The sequence below is a fragment of the Nicotiana sylvestris genome, chromosome 7 (assembly GCF_000393655.2).
Source record: "Nicotiana sylvestris chromosome 7, ASM39365v2, whole genome shotgun sequence".
Taxonomy (NCBI): Eukaryota; Viridiplantae; Streptophyta; class Magnoliopsida; order Solanales; family Solanaceae; genus Nicotiana; species Nicotiana sylvestris.
The window spans coordinates 32,525,480-32,544,620 of record NC_091063.1 but is presented as its reverse complement, the minus strand read 5'-3'; the positions used below and the strand labels follow the sequence as shown (position 1 = coordinate 32,544,620).

General features: G+C 39.6%; 1 protein-coding gene across 1 annotated transcript; it reads right to left on the bottom strand.

The window, feature by feature from the left end:
• Positions 1-8,538: 8,538 nt before the first annotated feature.
• On the bottom strand, positions 8,539-11,269 carry LOC104222233 (G-type lectin S-receptor-like serine/threonine-protein kinase At2g19130). Its single transcript, XM_009773448.2, has one exon. The coding sequence runs from the start codon at positions 11,159-11,161 to the stop codon at positions 8,696-8,698; it is 2,466 nt and encodes an 821-aa protein (XP_009771750.1). The 5' UTR covers positions 11,162-11,269; the 3' UTR covers positions 8,539-8,695.
• Between the last annotated feature and the right edge of the window lie 7,872 nt (positions 11,270-19,141).

The window sequence follows — 19,141 nt, the reverse complement described above, 5'->3', positions numbered from 1 at the left end:
TGCTTCTCGGGCTGTTTTCTTACTTTGTCATTCTGCTATTTGAAACTTGCAACTGGTATGTCTCTATAATTTAAATATCATGCTCCAAAGCTATGTGTTTGCTTCTACCTTTACATAATTCCTCACTGCATGTTTAGCCTTCTGGTATTATATGACTATACATTAGTCTGTTATGTTCTTACTTCATGCTCCTGCATCTTTAAATTCTGTTATGCTTTTCTTGATGTTTATATGAATGTTTCATGTGATCCCTTTCCCTTTATCCCCTTTGTGTGTGAGTATTGTTTTAGACTAGGGTGGCACTCTATTGCCACCCCTAGTTTAGAACCAGGTTGCTCTAAACCTATACTCAAATCAGTCCCATTCCCTTAACCCCTGTAATGTGTTGAACTTGACTCAAGTCTGGTGGTGTCCTAATCACCATACAGGTCTAAGTCTGACTTTCTCAAGTCTGCTCTTATTTGTTCAAGCCATGTAAAGGGTCAAGGGTGTGCCAGTCCCGTTCATGACTAGGTATGACCACCCTTTGCTTTGGTCTCCTCTAATCCCCTCACTTTTACACTTATTCTTAGTTCTTTAAGTCCTACCCCCCTATGGTAAGCCATGCTTAGGGACCCTAGAGTTCCCTCTGAACTTGGATGCCTAAGGGCTGGTAATTCCACACATTGCACTACTCTACTCAATTTTTAGGGTGTAAACATTGCCTGAGCTTCCTTAAAGCTCTTGGAACTTTGAAACACTCTAAGAGAAGGCTTTGGAATCTGGAATCCGGATTTGGGGGAAATACATGTTATTGGGTATTAAGTTTGAATTAGGTTGCTCGGATCTAGCTGTAGGCTGTGGTGTATTTCTGTTTACTTTCTTTCTTCTGGTTCTGTAATAATCTTGTAAAAGAACTCGGGGAATATTAGTGAAAGGTGTGGGAGGGGTTTGCATTGTTTGCATGTCATATAGAGACCATACCTATAGGATCCTTCATGTTTTAATCATCTAGACATCATGCCTATAAAAATGCATATGCGTTAGGCAAACTATAGGGCAATCAATAATCACTCTTTTAGCAGTTCAGCCACGGGTCTTAAAGAGTCAAAATGTTAGATATCATGCCTATAGGAGTTCGTCTTAAACTTACCTAATTTGTTTAAGTAATAATAATCTGTTAACTGATCTTTAACGTTTAATGTCACATTTTCCATAAAAGCCCTTACAAACCTGTGTTTTTTTAAAACTCTCTAGATCTACAGTTTTCTTCCGAAACAGTTCTTTTAAATAACCTTCTGCTTAAATATTTTGCTCAGTCCCTGAAAGTATCTTTCGAAAAAAAATAGTCTTTACTCGTTCTTTCTTTTAAACTCCATATATGCCTCCATCCCCTTCTTCCCTTTAGGATTCGAAGTCCAAATACCCCGGGACTGATAAGTCGGGACGGGTACTAGCATGCAATAACACCTTCCCCTCGAGATAATCTCAAGCCCTTACCCGAACTATGGTTTATCTTTCAAAAATTCTTCTCTTCTTTAAAAGTGTCCTAATGCACTATAATCATTAGGTGGCGACTCTTCAAATTCCATAACCCGATTCCTCAAAAGGGGAATAAGAGTTGTTTTGTTCATAATGTCGTAAACCCGATTTCGCCTTCTTTTATGAGGGAAAAAGGGGGGCGTCGACACTCCCTCCGACCCCTATATTGTTGCTTTCTCCATGAAATCCAAGACCTTCGTTGTCATGAATAGGTGCATTTTGCGAGCTAGACATGTTTCAGCCTGAGAATCAAAAATTCTTGACAAGAAAAAGTGTAAAAATAACATGTGTTATGAGAATCAGTAATGAAATAATCACCATTATCTTTAGCCCACGGTGGGCGCCAAACTATTTACCACGAAAATACGAGTAATAATTAAATTTGATTTGTCATTTTAAAGATACGTGATTTAATTCAATACCAATTAATAATCAAGAAATATGAAGTATAGATGAAGGAAATAAGCAAGACCAAACCAGTAGATAAGTTAGTAGGCAGTATCGACCTCGAGCTCAGGCGACCTCGAGATGAGTCAAGAACAATAAAGCAAGAATAATAAAGATAAAGGACAATTCTAATGAACAATGAAAAGTAGAGAGAATATTGTTTTGCCAATGATTAGATGATGCTTACAAATGATTGGGGTCCCTTTTATATAGAAGGGGAGCCCTAAATAAGGTACATTTCCATTTACAGTAAAGAATCTTATTGGGACAGTTGTATAACCACCTAGTACGGATTTGTACTAATTCTTACAAATCAATTCCGGAATTTACGCCATGATCTTGGGGACGTGGCGAGAATCTTGTCCTTCTGTAACAAACTCACAACGGCACTGTCTCAGAGCCGATTGTACTTGACTCATATGTTCCTTGCCCACTTCGATCCTCGAACATTGCATTCTGTCTTCGAGCTTGAGTCTGGTCCATCGAGCTCGGACTCGACCTTACTTGAACTTGGGCTTGAAGCGACCCCCGAGCCCAGAGAATCGGACATACCTGATTTCGACCTAATACAACAATAAATTTGAAACTTTAACTAGCATAGCCTTTTATTATTGTGAGAATGCACGGGAGAAATATTATTGATATTATTCTCTTATGTTAAACACAATACAATGAGCCCTATATATATATATATTTACACACACACATAACATGTCCTACTCCTAATACATATGTGATTAGGGTTATTTACTCTTATTTACATAACTATTATAACACTCCCCCTCAAGCTGGTGCATATAAATCATATGTACCGAGCTTGTTACATATGTAGTTAATATGAGGACCAGTGAGGGACTTGGTGAAAATATCTGCAAGCTGATCATTCGACTTCACAAACTTTGTAGCAATATCTCCCGAGGGTATCTTTTCTCTGACAAAGTGACAGTCAATCTCAATGTGTTTAGTTCTCGCATGGAACACTGGATTTGATGCAATATGAAGAGCAGCTTGATTATCAAGTCTCATCTGACTAATCTTACTACATTTCAACTCCTTGAGCAACTATTTGATCCAAATTAGCTCACATGTCGCCATAGACATCGCTCGATATTCTGTTTCGGCACTAGATCGAGCAACCACATTCTATTTTTTTCTCTTCCAGAACACCAAATTTCCTCCTACTAAGACACAATATCCAGACGTAGAACACTTATCAGAAGGTGATCCTGCCTAATCAGCATCTGAGTATCCAACGATCTGCTCATGGACTCAATCCTCAAACAACAAACCTTTGCTTGGAGCTGATTTTATATACCGAAGAATGCGAACAACTGCATCCCAATGACTATCACACGGAGAATCCATAAACTGACTCACAACACTCACAGAAAAGGAAATGTTAGGTCTTGTCACTGTAAGGTAATTTAATTTACCAACCAACCATCTATATCTTGCAGGATCGCTAAGAGGCTCCCCCTGTCCTGGCAGAAGTTTAGAATTCGGATCCATCGGAGTGTCAACATCTCTACAACCTGTCATTCCTGTCTCCTCAAGAATATCTAAGGCATACTTTCGTTGTGAGATCACAATACCTAAGCTAGACTGAGCGACCTCAATACCCCGAAAATACTTTAGTTTGCCCAGATCCTTAGTCTGAGAGTGTTGAAAGAGATATTGATTCAATTTAGTAATACCATCCTGGTCAGTGCCGGTAATAACAATGTCGTCAACATAGACCACTAGATAAATACAAAGACTTGAAGCAGAATGCCGATAGAATACAGAGTGATCAGCTTCACTCCAAATCATGCCAAATTCCTGGATAACTGCGCTGAACTTACCAAACCAGGTTCGAGAAGACTACTTTAGACCATAAAGTGACCGGCGCAAGCGACATACAAGGCCACGAGACTCCCTCTGAGCAACAAACCCAGGTTGTTGCTCCATATAAACTTCATCCACAAGGTCACCGTGTAAAAAAGCATTCTTAATGTCCAGCTGATAAAGGGTCCAATGGCGAACAGCAATCATGGATAGAAAAAGGCGGACTGATGCTATCTTAGCCACGGGAGAGAAGGTATCACTATAATTGAGCCCAAATATCTGAGTATATCCCTTGGAAACAAGACGAGCCTTAAGACGATCAACCTTACCATCCGGACCAACCTTGACTGCATACACCCAACGACAACCAACAGTAGATTTACCTGAAGGAAGAGGGACGAGCTCCCAAGTACCACTCGTATGTAAAGCAGACATCTCGTCAATCATAGCATGTCGCCATCCTGGATGAGACAATGCTTCACCTGTAGACTTAGGGATGGAAACAGAGGACAAAGAAGATATAAAAACATAATAGGGTGATAACAAACCATGATAACTCAAACCGACATAATAGGGGTTAGGATTAAGGGTGGTCCGTATACCTTTCCGAAGTGCAATCGGTGTACTAGGAAGAGACAAGTCCGCAGGAGGAGCAGGGTCAGGTGTAGGACGTGAATCAACTGGGCCTGATGCTGGGTGCGGACGACGATGATATATCAAGAGTGGTGTTCCTATGGCAGGGAGTCTAGGAGGAGCCACACTAGACTCCCCAATAGTTGGAATGGGTAAGACTTCTGTAGCGGAAGGTGAAGGAGGAGCTATAGTAGACTCGTGTACGACTTGTGTGGTGAAAGGTGAAGGAAGAGCTATAGTAGACTCCTTAAAGGTCGGTATAGGTAAGACCTCAGATATATCAAGGTGGTCAGAATGGTCAGAAGAGGTAAAGAAAGGTTTAGACTAAAAAAATGTGACGTCAGAGGACATAAAGTACCTACGAAGATCAGGTGAGTAAAACCGATATCTCTTCTAAACACGAGAATAACCAAGGAAGACACACTTGAGAGCACGAGGAGCTAACTTATCTTTCCCAGAGGCTAAGTTATGAACGAAATAAATGCTTCCAAAAACACGAGGGGGAACAGAGTATAAGGGTGATTGGGGAAACAATACTGCATACGGTATCTGATTCTAGATGGGAGAGGAAGGCATCCGATTAACTAAATAACAAGCTGTGAGAACTGCATCGCCCCAAAAACATAACGGAACATGAAATTCAATGAGAAGTGTGCGAGCAGTCTCAATGATGTGCCTATTCTTTCTCTCTACAACCCCATTTTGCTGAGGGGTGTAAGGACAAGAGGTCTGATGAATAATTCCTTGAGAAGTCATAAACTGCTGAAATTGAGAGGATAAATATTCTAAGGCATTATCACTGCGAAAAGTGCGAATAGAAACACCAAATTGATTTTTAATTTCAGCACAAAAATTCTGGAATATAGAAAACAACTCTGAACGATCTTTCATTAAGAAAATCCAAGTACATCTTGAATGATCATCAATGAAACTAACAAAATAACAAAATCCCAAGGTTGAACTGACTCTACTAAGACCCCATATATCAGAATGAACTAAAGAAAAAACAGACTCTGCATGACTCTCAATACTACGAGGAAAGGAGGCTCGGGTATGTTTCCCGAGCTGACATGACTCACACTCTAATGTAGATAAACTAGACAAACTAGGCACCATCTTCTGAAGCTTGGATAAGCTTCGATGTCCTAAACGTCTGTGAATTAGGTCCGGAGTATCTGTAAGTTAAGGTAGTAAAGGCCTTCTGATTTAAGTCTTGTTCCAATCGTCTGCCCCGTACTGCGGTCCTACATAATAAAGGAATCATCAATAAAATATATATCACAATGGAGGGCACGAGTCAACGACTAACAGATGCAAGATTAAAAGGACAGTCAGGGACATAGAGAACGGAATCTAGAGTGACAGAGGGTAGGGGATTCGCTTGTCCAACTCCTTTTGCTTTGGTTTGAGACCCTTTGGCTAAAGTAACAGTGGGAAGAGACTATGAATATGCAATATTTGACAAAAGTGATTTATTACCAGAGATATGATCAGAAGCGGCTGAGTCCACAACCCATTGTCCAAGAGTACTAGTCTGGGAAACACAAGCAAAAGAATTACCAGCAACAGAAGTATCAGTCTGAGCAACAGAGGCTATTTGTGGAGATGTCTGCTTACTAGCTCGATACTGAAGGAACTCATTATACTCCCCTTCAGATAAAGAAAAAACCCTGGTTACCTATAGTCTCAGTCTAAGCAACATAAGCATTTTTGGGTGGGCGATCATGTAAAGAATAGCACATGTCACAAGTGTGTCCAAGTTTATGACAATAAGAGCACTTAGGTCTAGATCTTTCAAAACGATCTCCTCCTTGTCTATTCTCCATAGTATGAGATGTCCGATTGTCCACTGACTGGGATACGAGGACAGATGAGTCAAGTGTGTGTGATGAGCTCACTGGGTGACTTGGTGCTGCAGCAAGGCGAAGTAATCGAGAGAATAATTCATCAACTGTGGGGACAGTCGGACTAGCCAAAATCTGGTAACGCACTGCATCAAGGTCATTAGGGAGTCCAGCGAGTGTACGAACTAGAAACATCTTCTGTCGTTGCTCTTATTGCTTTTCAATACTAGCAGAAACTGGCATCAATGTCTCAAATTCTTCCATGACTGCCTGTACTTGTCCCAAGTAAGTAGACATATCCAATTCCTGTTTCTTCAAGCTTGTCATTCGCGATATTACATCATAGAAACGAGATATGTCATTAGTGTATAAATTACGAGCCTTTTACCAAACTAAATAACATGTCGGGAATGGACAGAACTAGGGGTGGGCATATATCAGGTAAAACCGATAACCCGAACCGTTAATTCTTTATTGGGTTATTGGTATTGGGTTATTGGGTTAACGGTTCGGTAACGGGTTAAATTTTTTTTTATTGGGTTATCGGTTCGGGCTCGGTTTGCATTTTTGTTATTGGGTAAAAACCGATAACCCAATAAGAATGATATAATTTACTAATTTACCCTTAAGTATATACTAGGGTTATTTATTTTCCTAATTCCCTCTTCACTCTTCAGTCGTTTGTCTCTCAGTTCTCATTCTTGTTTCCGTCGCAGCCCCCAAGAGTCAAGACGCAAGACTCACCACCAGTTCTCCGCCAGACATCAGTAGATACTGCACAGAAGTGGGAGCGTGCTTTTGTTAAGAAACAACAAAAGTTGGCAGTTTACACGTTCTGGCAGTTTGATTTCTTTGTTTTATATCTTGCAAAAATTTTTAGTTGTTTTATCTTATCGGGTAAACCGATAACCGAACCGATAATGATATCTAACCGATAACCAATATCTTATCGGGTTATGATATTTGTAAACCGATAACCGATAGGCAAAACCGATAATGTTCAAAACCGAACCGAACCGACCGATGCCCACCCCTAGACAGAACAAGGGCATCAACTTGGAATCAATAGATCGCCACAGGATACTACATAACTGAGCATCGACCTTCTCCCACAGTATTTTGGCCTTTTCATCGCCTTCGCTAGCCTTTTTTGTTAAATGATCTTGAACTCCTTGACCTTTACACCACAACTCGACAGACGAAGCCCAAGCTAAGTAGTTTGAACCTCCCATTAAAGGTTCTGAGGCAATCATAACACCGGAACTGCCAGAACCCGGATTTCTAGACCCGAAAGCATCGACTCCCAAAGACATCGTGAAAACTCGCTGAAACAGATGAAGGAAACACTGTTTTTCCGGGAAATTACTGTAGCTGCCGGAAAAAATCAGTGTATATGACGGAAAAAACTCAAAGTGGTCGGAATCAAATGAAAACATGATGGGTAGGGTCGGAATTAGTAGCCGACCCAACTGTTCTGAAGATCCGTCGTCAAAAAATGGCCGGAAAGGGCTCCACGCGCCGGCGCGTGAGAGGTTGTCTGCCGGAGGTATTTGATAGGGTTTGCTCGCCGGGGGTTGGAGGATGTGGTGGTGTTGGTTTTTGCACAACACCGATGGAAATTGATTTTTTTTTCGAAAAAGCAGTCCTAGAAGGTCGTCGGAATTGATGTACGACGGCTATTTTGGGTGGGTTTTCTTTCCCAGATGTTTTCTCACTGCTGCTCTGATACCATGCGAAAATGCACGGGAGAAAATGTTATTGATATTATTCTCTTATGTTAAACATAATACAATGAGCCCTATATATATATATATATATACATAACATGTCCTACTCCTAATACATATTGGATTAGGGTTATTTACTCCTATTTACATAACTATTCTAACAATTATCAACTAATAGTGAATCATGTCAGTTTTATTACTCACATGAGAAAGTAAACAGGGGCGCCTGGTTTGCTAACACTCCCACAATCAGATTATACCATATTATATCAATTCAAAGAACATGCAGAACCTAAATTCCATATCTTGAAATCTTTTCAAGTTTTGTTTCTCTGCACTCTAAAATTAAGCACTGTAAAAACTTCGTGGCGAAACCACGAGACATAAGAGGAGCTTTACATTGACAAGACTCTCAAGCAAAGGCCATTCCATCACATGATTTCTCTCCATTTTTCTTTCTCTTCAAAAGGCCATTAAACAGAGGCGGGGGCAAGCATTTATCATATGGCAGCTGCCATTATCAATGTTAATCAAGTACGAAATTACCAAAAGTACGAAATGGAATAGAATAACAAGTAGTGAACCTAGCAAACACAACAGACGATGCTAGGGCTAAGCAATAATTGATTATACAAAGCTAAGCATAGGTATTCGAATTAGTTAGTAGTGATATACAACACTAGTAATTGAGAGACCTATTCAAGACCTGGAATTCATAGACTCCGTGGTGCTTTTGGATTGAGATGTTGCACTTGAAGTCTTGCTTTGAGCTTGTGAACTAGTCTGGCTCGAGGATGATTCAGTGAAGAAAACTATGTGCTCATCGTTGTCTGCATAAACTTGAAGAGAGCGTGGGATAGGAGGCAAATTCACCTCCAAAACTCCTTCAAGAATCTGAACAACCTGCCCCATTGAGGGCCTTTGTAATTCATCATCTTGGATGCACCAACATGCAACTTTACATATTCTTGACACCTCCTCAGCGTCAGCAACTCTCTCCAGCCTATAGTCCAATAGGCTAAGGATGTCGCCTTCATCAGCTAATACACGTGCAGCCCAACTAGGGAAGAATTTCACTTTTCCATCTTGAGACTGCTCCGAGTTTCGCCTCCCTGATACGATTTCCAAAAGCATCATACCATAGCTATAAACATCAGCTTTGGCTGTAATGGCCACCCCAGATATCCATTCAGGTGCAAGATAACCTCTTGTTCCTCTCATAGTAGTAAGCACTCTGCTAAAGTCGCGCCCAACAAGCTTTGCCAGGCCAAAATCTGCTACTTTGGGGCATAATTGTGCATCAAGAAGGATGTTTTCAGGCTTTATGTCACAGTGTATAATGCATTCCCTGCACTTCTCATGGAGATAAGTCAAGCCTCTAGCTGTCCCCAGCGCCACCTGGTACCTTGTTTTCCAATCCATAACATCTGACTGCTTCTCGGTAAAAAGATGTGAATCCAGGGAACCATTTTCCATGTAATCATAAACCAGCAGCTTCTTGTTACCTTCAGAGCAAAATCCACGAAGGCGTACAAGATTAACATGTTGGATTGTTCCGATTGTGCTGACTTCCGTTCGAAATTGCTTCTCTCCCTGGTTGATGCTATCGAGCCTCTTAACCGCAATAGCAGATGAATCAGACAGTTTCCCTTTGAAAACAGAACCAAAACCTCCACCCCCTAACTTCTCTGAGAAATTTTTGGTAGCATGTTGCAAGTCTTTGTAACCAAATGCCACCAATGAACCCTCCACTGTTTTTCCACTTCCAACAATATGCCTACGTCTTCTCTGGAATATAACAAAAAGAATGCCCAAAAGGACCACTACGATAGCAGCAGACCCCAGAGAAACACCAATTGCAATTCCCTTTTTACTCTTGGATTTTGGGATGTCAGATGCAGCTAATCTGACAAAGATCGTCTTGCCCTTACCCTCATTTTGTGAGAATTGCTGCATATCCAAGAGCTCACTGTTCCAAATTGAGCACGAATTGTCATAAGAATAAGCAGTGCAACTGCAATTATTCAAGCAGGTTGATTGACATTCTTCAGTGCTCCCAGCAGCAACAGGTTGAAATTTTTTAGGTACTTTCATCTGGGTATGCATCCAAAATCCATCTTTCTCCCCGTTAGTGTTGCCACATTGCAACTTCGTTTTCCTCTCACAGCCTCTAGAATAATCATTTTGATTCCAATCAGCCTCTGAACTGTGCTTGAAACCATCCAAACAATTACAAAAGGGCTGCAAGTTCTCCCGACAGGTAGCAAAGGGTCCGCAATAAGCATAAACTTCACATTGTGATCTTGGTTGAGACCAGAACAGATTCCACTGATCTGAATTAGTCAACCAAGTGAGTTGCTTTATCTGTCCAGAGACATCCATAATGAATCTTGAAATGGTAGAAGGATTATTAACAGAATATGTAAAATAGCTTTCATTCGGCTTGTCCTCATAGCTAAAATTGTAAATATAGTTGGCCCTCATCTCAGGCACCCCACTGAAAATTTGGCCATTCCATGGTCCACTGGTCCAATATTGCTCAGTTCTATTCCACCTTATAATATACTGGCTACCATTTGGATCCAGCTCAAGAGAAAACAACCCAGGTGAAGGATCTTCCAAGCTCTTCCATGATGTAAGGAGCTGCTTTCTTTTGGTGATTTTGTTGTAAGAAAGTTTAGAACCAGGCAACCAAGTATTGCCAGGGATATCAAAACTTTGCCAAAGGGGTGGTGTTGAATTAGACCCATCTCTCAAGATTAAATTACCATCATCTCGGAGAACTGCTACCACAGAATTGGACTTGCTAGAACTAATATTTGTGGACCAAATTGAAGTATTAGACCCATTAACCAGTACCAAATTACCATTCAAGATTTTTAGCTCTGCAGAATTTTTATCAGAAACTGGTGTTTCCCTGTTTGCAACCCAAACAGGAGTTTTTTCAGTCACTTTTTTGTACCATATGCCTATGTAATAGTTGGAACTATTACCTGGTCTGAAGAATCCCAGCACAAAGTTCCCACCTGAAGAGGATATTGTTTGGTCTCCAGAGAGGGATTGATTTGCAGAGATGGTGTCAGCTCCTAAGGAGAGATGGGTTTTGAGAGAGAAGCATAAGCACAGCAAAGAAAGGAATAAAAAAGAATTGTTTTTGTTGTCCATAGCTGCTCAGAGCTTACACAGAGGACAAAGCTATTATAGAACAAAGGAGATTTGCATATATATATTCTTAGTAGAAGCCATTCTTGAAGAATGGGTCAGTTCTTCAAAATGGACAACTTTCATATGACTGCTGGAAAAGAAAACTTTTGGTCTGGCGTCAGAGTCAACAGGGCAATCCTAAATTGACTTTATTACCCTTAATCATCCCTCTCCATAATCCAAAATTAAATAAAAGGAAGAAGTACTTAGAGAAATAATTGACTTAAAAAATGTTGTTTAAACAGGAGGACAAACTAATTTTCACTACCAATTAAATGACGAAAATGGCCGAGGGTCTATCGGAAACAGGCTCTTTATCTTTATAAGGTAAGAGTGAGGTACACGTACACATTCCCCTACCCTACCTCATTTATGGAAATACACTGAGTTTGTTGTTTAATTAACGACGAAAATGAAATTTTCTGCTGACAATCATACCATATTTACATTCATCACTGTGACATTTTCTGGTGAAAATTTTACATCAGAGTCTAAATAAAATTCACTGTCATATTGTTTAAATATTCAAAATTGACCTGATTTACCTTGCGTAAATTCCAATTAGAGGGTCAAGATATTTGATCAATCTGCTCATATTTCTAGGGTGAGAACCCAAAATTAACCAAAATTCTTGGCGCACCATAATTTTCAAATATAGAGTCCATAGCAGACATAAGATATTCTGTTGCCGGTCCAGATCTAATAGCATTATATTCCAGACAAATATTTAAATTCATGGTACAACATCAAAGATCAATTATGACATAGCTGAACTGGCGAAATGTTTCATCTAGAATGAGTCAACCATTAAAATGCGAATATGTTATTGATGCAGAATATCATGAGGTGTGAATTTGTTTTTTGAGTTCGGAATCAAAGTGTGGTTTTTTTTTTACTCAAACTATACAAATAGGTGGTTAAAAAAAAAGGTACATTTTTATATATAGCGCCACAATACCTGGCGCTATACATTAACGGTAACGGAACCGTTAATGTATAGCGTCAGGTATTGTGGCGTTATACTGTAAAAGCTGACATGGTCAGGTATAGCGCCACAATACCTGGCGCTATACATAGCGCATTAATGTATAGCGCCAGGTATTGTGGCGCTATACATAGATTTTTTATACCCCTCCGTCTTCTTCTCCGATTCCATCCATCCCCCATTTTTTTAAAACTTTTCCCCACTTCTTGGTCCCCCCGATTCTGCCCGTTTCTGTTAAAAAACAAAAATTGGGTCCCCCCGACACATAAAACTCGAAGAAAAAGGGTCCCACATTCGAGTAGAGTTTCGTGTTATTGTTGATTCACAATTCCGGAGTCAAAATTTCAATCTTTTTGCTTTGTCAAAATTCTAAATCGAGGTATTTCGATTTCTTTTAAGTTGAAACATTTATAATAATGTATATTATTTGATTTGTATGTGTTCTATTTCGGTTTGTGTTTTTTTTTTTTGAAACTAGCATGTTAAATTTATCCGAATTTATTATTAGTGTTTTCTAATAAAATATAAATTAGTAAAATAAATTTGTCTGTTAATATCCTGATTTATATATATGTTTTTTTATTCCGTTTTGTATTTTATTTGCAATTAAATTTATTTGTTGTTTATGCTTAGTTTAGATTATTTTTTAGCGTAGTAAAATTCAGACCTTTTTAGCGTAGTAAAACGTAGACTCTTATAGCGTAGTAAAATTTAGAGCCTTGTAGCGTAGTAATGTGTAGTATTTTAGCTTAGAATTCTTTTTGTTTAAGTATCTTATACTGGTATTTGAAAATGCAAACTTTGTACAATTAAGTTAATAATTGTATCAACATACATAATTAGTAATTTGTACAATTAAGTTATTAAAAAATATGAATTTAAATTATAATAAAAACATATTATATTATATATATATATATATAATTTGTACAATTAAGTTATTAAAAATAATAATTTAAATTATAATAAAAACACATAATTATATATATATATATATATATATATATATATATATATATATATATAATTTGTACAATTAAGTTATTAAAAATATGAATTTAAATTATAACTAAAAAAAACACACACACACACACACACACACACACACATATATATATATATATATATATATAATTTGTACAATTAAGTTATTAAAAAATATGAATTTAAATTATAATAAAAAACACATAATTATTAATGATAGTTTACAGTTGACGACATGGACGCGACTATACATCCCGGCCCTCGGACGTTTGATCTATTAGCCCTACAGCCCCAGCATAGATCCGAGTATATATGGGACGGACAGTTGCTTACGCAGACTTTTTGGGCTATGAGAGTGGATCTATTGTGGGAGTTTTTGAGTCCTCCCTGCGTTCTACATCCCCACGTGATCCATTACCTGGAGGAAATGGGATTATATAGGATTATTAGGATTGGCCGGATACAGCTCGACTATGCTTTGATCACGGCCTTGATTGAGCGCTGGCGACCGGAGACGCACATTTTCCATTTGCCAATCGGCGAGGCCACCATCACACTGCAGGACACTGAGATTTTATATGGCTTGTCCGCTGATGGCTTGCCAGTTTTATTATTAAATATATACCTGTAATTTATTGCCAAATATGTAGGTTATATTTTTTACTTTATGCAGGCGATTGGATTGCATACCGTCGATCATATGGGGCAGCAGATGCAGAGTTATGTCCACGATCCTGTGGCCATGCATGAGTATAGTCGTCGATTCATGGATGTGGCTGCCCAGACACTGCAGCGAGCCCGATCGGATCAGCGTTTGGCACACGAGGCTGATTATATGGACCCAACGCAGTACCATCGAGGTCGTGGTATCCCACGAGCTGGTGGTGCCCGACGTGCAGGTGGTGCCGGACGACGTGGCCGTGGGCGGAGAGGAGGTGGTCCCCAGCAAGGGGGCGTTGAGGCTCCTACTGCTGATGTTGCTGCTGATATGGCAAGTGGCATGCATGAGACGGACATGTCGTCTTACTGCCTTGGAATTTATCACACTTCAGTGCCATCGCAAGTGACCCCATCGGGTCAATTATTGATCACGGGCTCGGATATTCAAGGAGTGGATTGGGGTAGATACTTCCCAGGCCCGTCCACCACTATTGAGGATCGACCGACCCGAGATTTTTATAGTGGGCGCCGACTGAGTTATGGCTCCACATCACATGCGCAAGTATGAATTTATTAGTATTGAATTTGAATTTGTTTTAACTGTAACTTATTTATTTTCTTTAACTTTATTAATTTCCTTTTTAAGGGTTCATGCGATGCTGCGATAGATGACTATATTCAGGATCCATACATGATGATGGTAAGACAATATAAATTGTTGTGAATTGTTATATATTTTCCTATACTAAGTTTCATATTATTATGTAGCCTTCTACTGGAGCTGACAGCACCACGGATACATGTCATCCTGCGCCGCATCGAGCTATAAGGAGACGACTTGATGATGATGATCCTGATAGCGTACCCGGGCGGGAGGGGATGTGCCTCAGGCCAACAGCTGCATTGAGACACACCGGATGCGGGACACATTGACATCGCCCAGACAATATTTTTGTATAAATTAACAATAATATTTAATCGAATATGCTCATTACTTTTTTTAGTTCTCCATTCATTTGATAGCTTCATAAAATAAAATGTAGAACAACACAAGCAGTTAAACTTAACTTCTACTTCAATTAAAATAAAATTTAGTACAACAAACAAGGAAAACATTACTACAGCCCAAACACAAACATAGCAGACCAACACAATCAAAATACATGAAATATGAAAAATACACTAAACACATACATGGCTTGTTTAGCCCCTGTTGCCATTTATTTTCCGCTCCTACCACTTAAATCGTTCTTGCAGTTGTTCTTTTTCTTCTTCTATCTCTTTCAGTTTCGCCTTCACCTCCGCAAGTTCCAATTTATATTTTGTTGACGTTCCTTTTGTGCTTCACAATTCCATTGCGTTTTCCATTTTTCTTCTCCCACCTCCTTCAGTTTCGCCCTCAAGTCTGCAATAATTGTATTGCTTTCTTTTTCTTTTTCTCGTTGTCTTAAACACGTATTATAAAGAAACTGCAGTTGTTCTCTGTAACATTCCTGATAACATGGTTCATCGACCCATTCCTGAAAATCACAAATAGGTTCGTCGGGAACCTTGTAAAACTGGTTCATACAGTGCCAGTAGCGGCGTCCAACTTCACCACCATCCCAACAATTTTGCATCAAGCATGATATTCCATAGTTGCACTTTGGTGGACGAAGAGGTTGAGCCATTTGTGAAATAAATTTGTCTGTAATGTAAAAAAACCTTACTTGTATTGAAATATTTGCTTTTACTAAATTTTGAGCACACAAAATAATTACGATGAGCCCGTTATTTATAGGCGAGAGAAGACACACATAACGTACTATGTAATGCCGCTATATTTTGCGTGTTAAATATCATGATGTTGACAAGACAACTTTATGTCAGTTGGTCAGCTTTTTCAGTTCGACAAGACAACACACACATAACGTACTATGTAATGGCGCTATATTTTGCGTGTAAAATATCATGATGTTGACAAGACAACTTTATGTCAGCTCGTCAGCCTTTTCAGTTCGACAAGACAACAAATACATAACAAATATACGGATAGTTTTATTAAATTAATATTTAAATAGGTAAAATGGAAAAGTACAAATCATAGTTAACAAACATAATTTTATTTCATAAATCTTGCAACATAGACATAACAACTAATTATTACAACATAAACTCATGGGTAGTTAGGTACACTTGAAGAACACCCACCACGAGCTTGATTAGTTTTGCCACCCAAACCAGCTGAAGGACATTTACGACGGTCGTGTCCTGTTTGCGAGCATATACTACATTTGCGCGCATAAACGATGTCACTAACATCCATTTGGTTTCGTATACGCGTTCTCTTCTGCACCTGTCTTTTATGCAAATAGGACTTGTTACGCACCATTTTAAATGGTTCCGGAGGCCAATAATGCTCAGCACCCACTGGCTGCAACTGACCACTATATGTGTTTAGGTACTTGGAAATACTATATTGTTGATCAACATAGTTGGTCTCCGCATAACCAACACGTTGAAAACACTTGATGGCATATGAGCAAGGCATGTGGTAAATGGACCATTTCCCACAGGAGCATAACCTTGCAGATTCATTTACAGTATGTACATTATTACCTCGATTATTATGGATAGCGGTGCGAACTTCAAAAACACCTCTTTCGTTATCATACTGCAAAAATGAATGCCAATGTGCTCGCCGTCTGTATTTCTCAAATCTCTTCGTAGGCACTGGCATAAATTCAACACCCCTCTCCATCAATTCTGTTGCAGTTGCAGACCATTCAACAAACCTCTCCGCCATCTGCTTGAACGACATCCGCACCATGGCTGTGACGGGCAATCCTCTTACTGACTTTAATAACCCGTTGAAGGACTCTGACACATTTGTAGTAAGAATTCCCCATCGTCTGCCACCATCTGCATGCAACGTCCACTTTTCAGGGTCATGTCGCATTAACCAACGATAGGTTGCCTCATCTTCTTGCCTGATAGAATCCATATGCCTCCGGAATTTATGCTGTTGGTGGTCTGTTGCTGCCATCCACATCAAATCATGTAGATCCTTGTTGGGATGTGCCTTCTGGAAATTGGCCTTAAAGTGCCTCACACAGTAACGGTGGTATGCATAAGGTTCTTGCCATGCAGGCAAGTTCTCCACAGAACTTAATATACCACCGTGCCGATCAGATATTAGACAAATACCTGAACGTTGTTTGACAACGTGCTCTTTCAGGTGGTTCAAAAATATCGTCCATGTCTCTGTGCTTTCATTGGCACAAACAGCAAAAGCTAGAGGAAATATCTGTCCATTAGCATCCACTGCCACGGCTATTAATAGCTTGATATCGTACTTTCCATAGACATGAGTTCCGTCTATGGATATTACGGGTCGGCAATGCAAAAAACCATCAATTGCTGGCTTAAACGCCCAGAACACATAATTGAATATGTATTCTGGTGTTCCCGGACTCTGCTCAAGCTTCCATTCAACAACTATCCCGGGGTTAAAGTGCTGCAGTGCGGCCATGTACTTTGGCAGAGATGCAAATGACTTATCCCAATTACCGTAGACAATTTCAAATGCTCATTTGTGCCCGAGAAATGCCTTTCTTTTCGTAATGGTATGGCCATATTCCTGGTGGACTGATGTAATGCACTCTTTGATTGTATACCTTATGGATGCTTCGAGGTGCGGAATAAGTACAAGAGATATCAAGTCAATATCCAAGTTGAAGTGATTACCGTTGAATGTGTCCATTTCGCATGTGTGGGTGGGAATATATTTACCCACTTTCCACATACCTGTCTTCTTCTTGGTCGCACGCAACATCCAATTACATGGCCAAAACCACCTGCAGCAAACAACCTTGTATACCATTAGACTTGACTCCAATACCTGCATCTCACGACACTCTTTTACGTTGTGCATTTTACAAGCCCTGCTTAAGCGTGCTTTATCAGGAAAAAACATCCCCTTTGCAAGCACCGTTGGTCTAGACTCATCCCACATTGTTGTCCGGATTTCATCAAAATCCCTTGTGAGAGCTTCCACATCTGGCACAGTTGGCAAGTTATCAATGTAAGGAATCTCCCTTGAATGAAACGGCACTTCGGACTCGTACACTCTTCGTCTAGGTGGGTCTCTCTTCAAATCAGGTCCTTCCTCCTCATCCTGTTCATTACCATCCTCACGAAAAAAGGGTGTCTCGTCTCCGGATTCATCGGCATTGTTATCGTAAGCGTTGTTCTGTTCCTCACTCTGTGCATCTGCCAGATCCCGATGTAATATGTCGTTTTCCGTCAATTGAGTGAGTACAGGTGGTTCAACTTGCTCGTTTTCACTACACAACCAACAAAAATATAAGCTACTGAATTAATAAATGATATCCATATGGTTTTATATCACTTCACTTACAAGTCGTAATATGATGAAATCCCATGATGGACGTTTTCAATTAGGTGATGACTACCGGATGGGCCACTTGTAAAATTCATATCCGGCCGGTACCCCCTATTAAATATATGAGCGTTAATACAAATTTAAGTACGCCAAAAATATACATAATTAACACAAATGAAAATTAAAGCTTACCACTCGTCTTGTGAATTATGGAAAGCAGGGTATAAATTATTTTCTCGTTTCTCATTCTTCGCCGGTGATAAGTTTAAATCAATGAAAACTCTTTCATCCGGAACCTGTCCGGCAAAAACTGCTCCAAAATAACCACCCGATGACTGAGGGTTATCTCTGCTACGCACAACCTCGTTTTTGGAACGTCTTCGACCTTCACGTACATCTCCAACATTGTGATTACAAGAAATTCCCGACATTCGTCCGGAGTCCTCAAAAAATCACTCAAAGTTTCATCATCGTCGATGTTAAACTCCGAGTAAAAAACAACCCCTTGCGGAGTGACAGAATACGGATATCTTCCGGTTACTTTAACTATAACTGAACGTTTCCTCACACTCAGTTTTTTGCATAATAACGATATCAATTTATCGTACTCTATTGTAAGTGGCAATTTAACATGACACTGAGCAGGTAAACTGTAGCCCACAGAATTATTCTCCATCACACCTCACCCCCCAATATAATGAAACTCTTATTCTACGCTCTTCAGACATAATGAAAAACTGTTGGAGAATTTAAGAACAATAAACATTTCAACAAGAGTTAACAAATTTTTTTGGATGAATTTCTATACAATCCTAACCTCTTTATATAGGAAATGGCTAGCCGGATTTTTTTATATGTATAGCGCCAAAAACGTTGGCACTATACGCTTTTGAATTATTGAAGTCCGAAATTATTGGTGGGGCCAGGA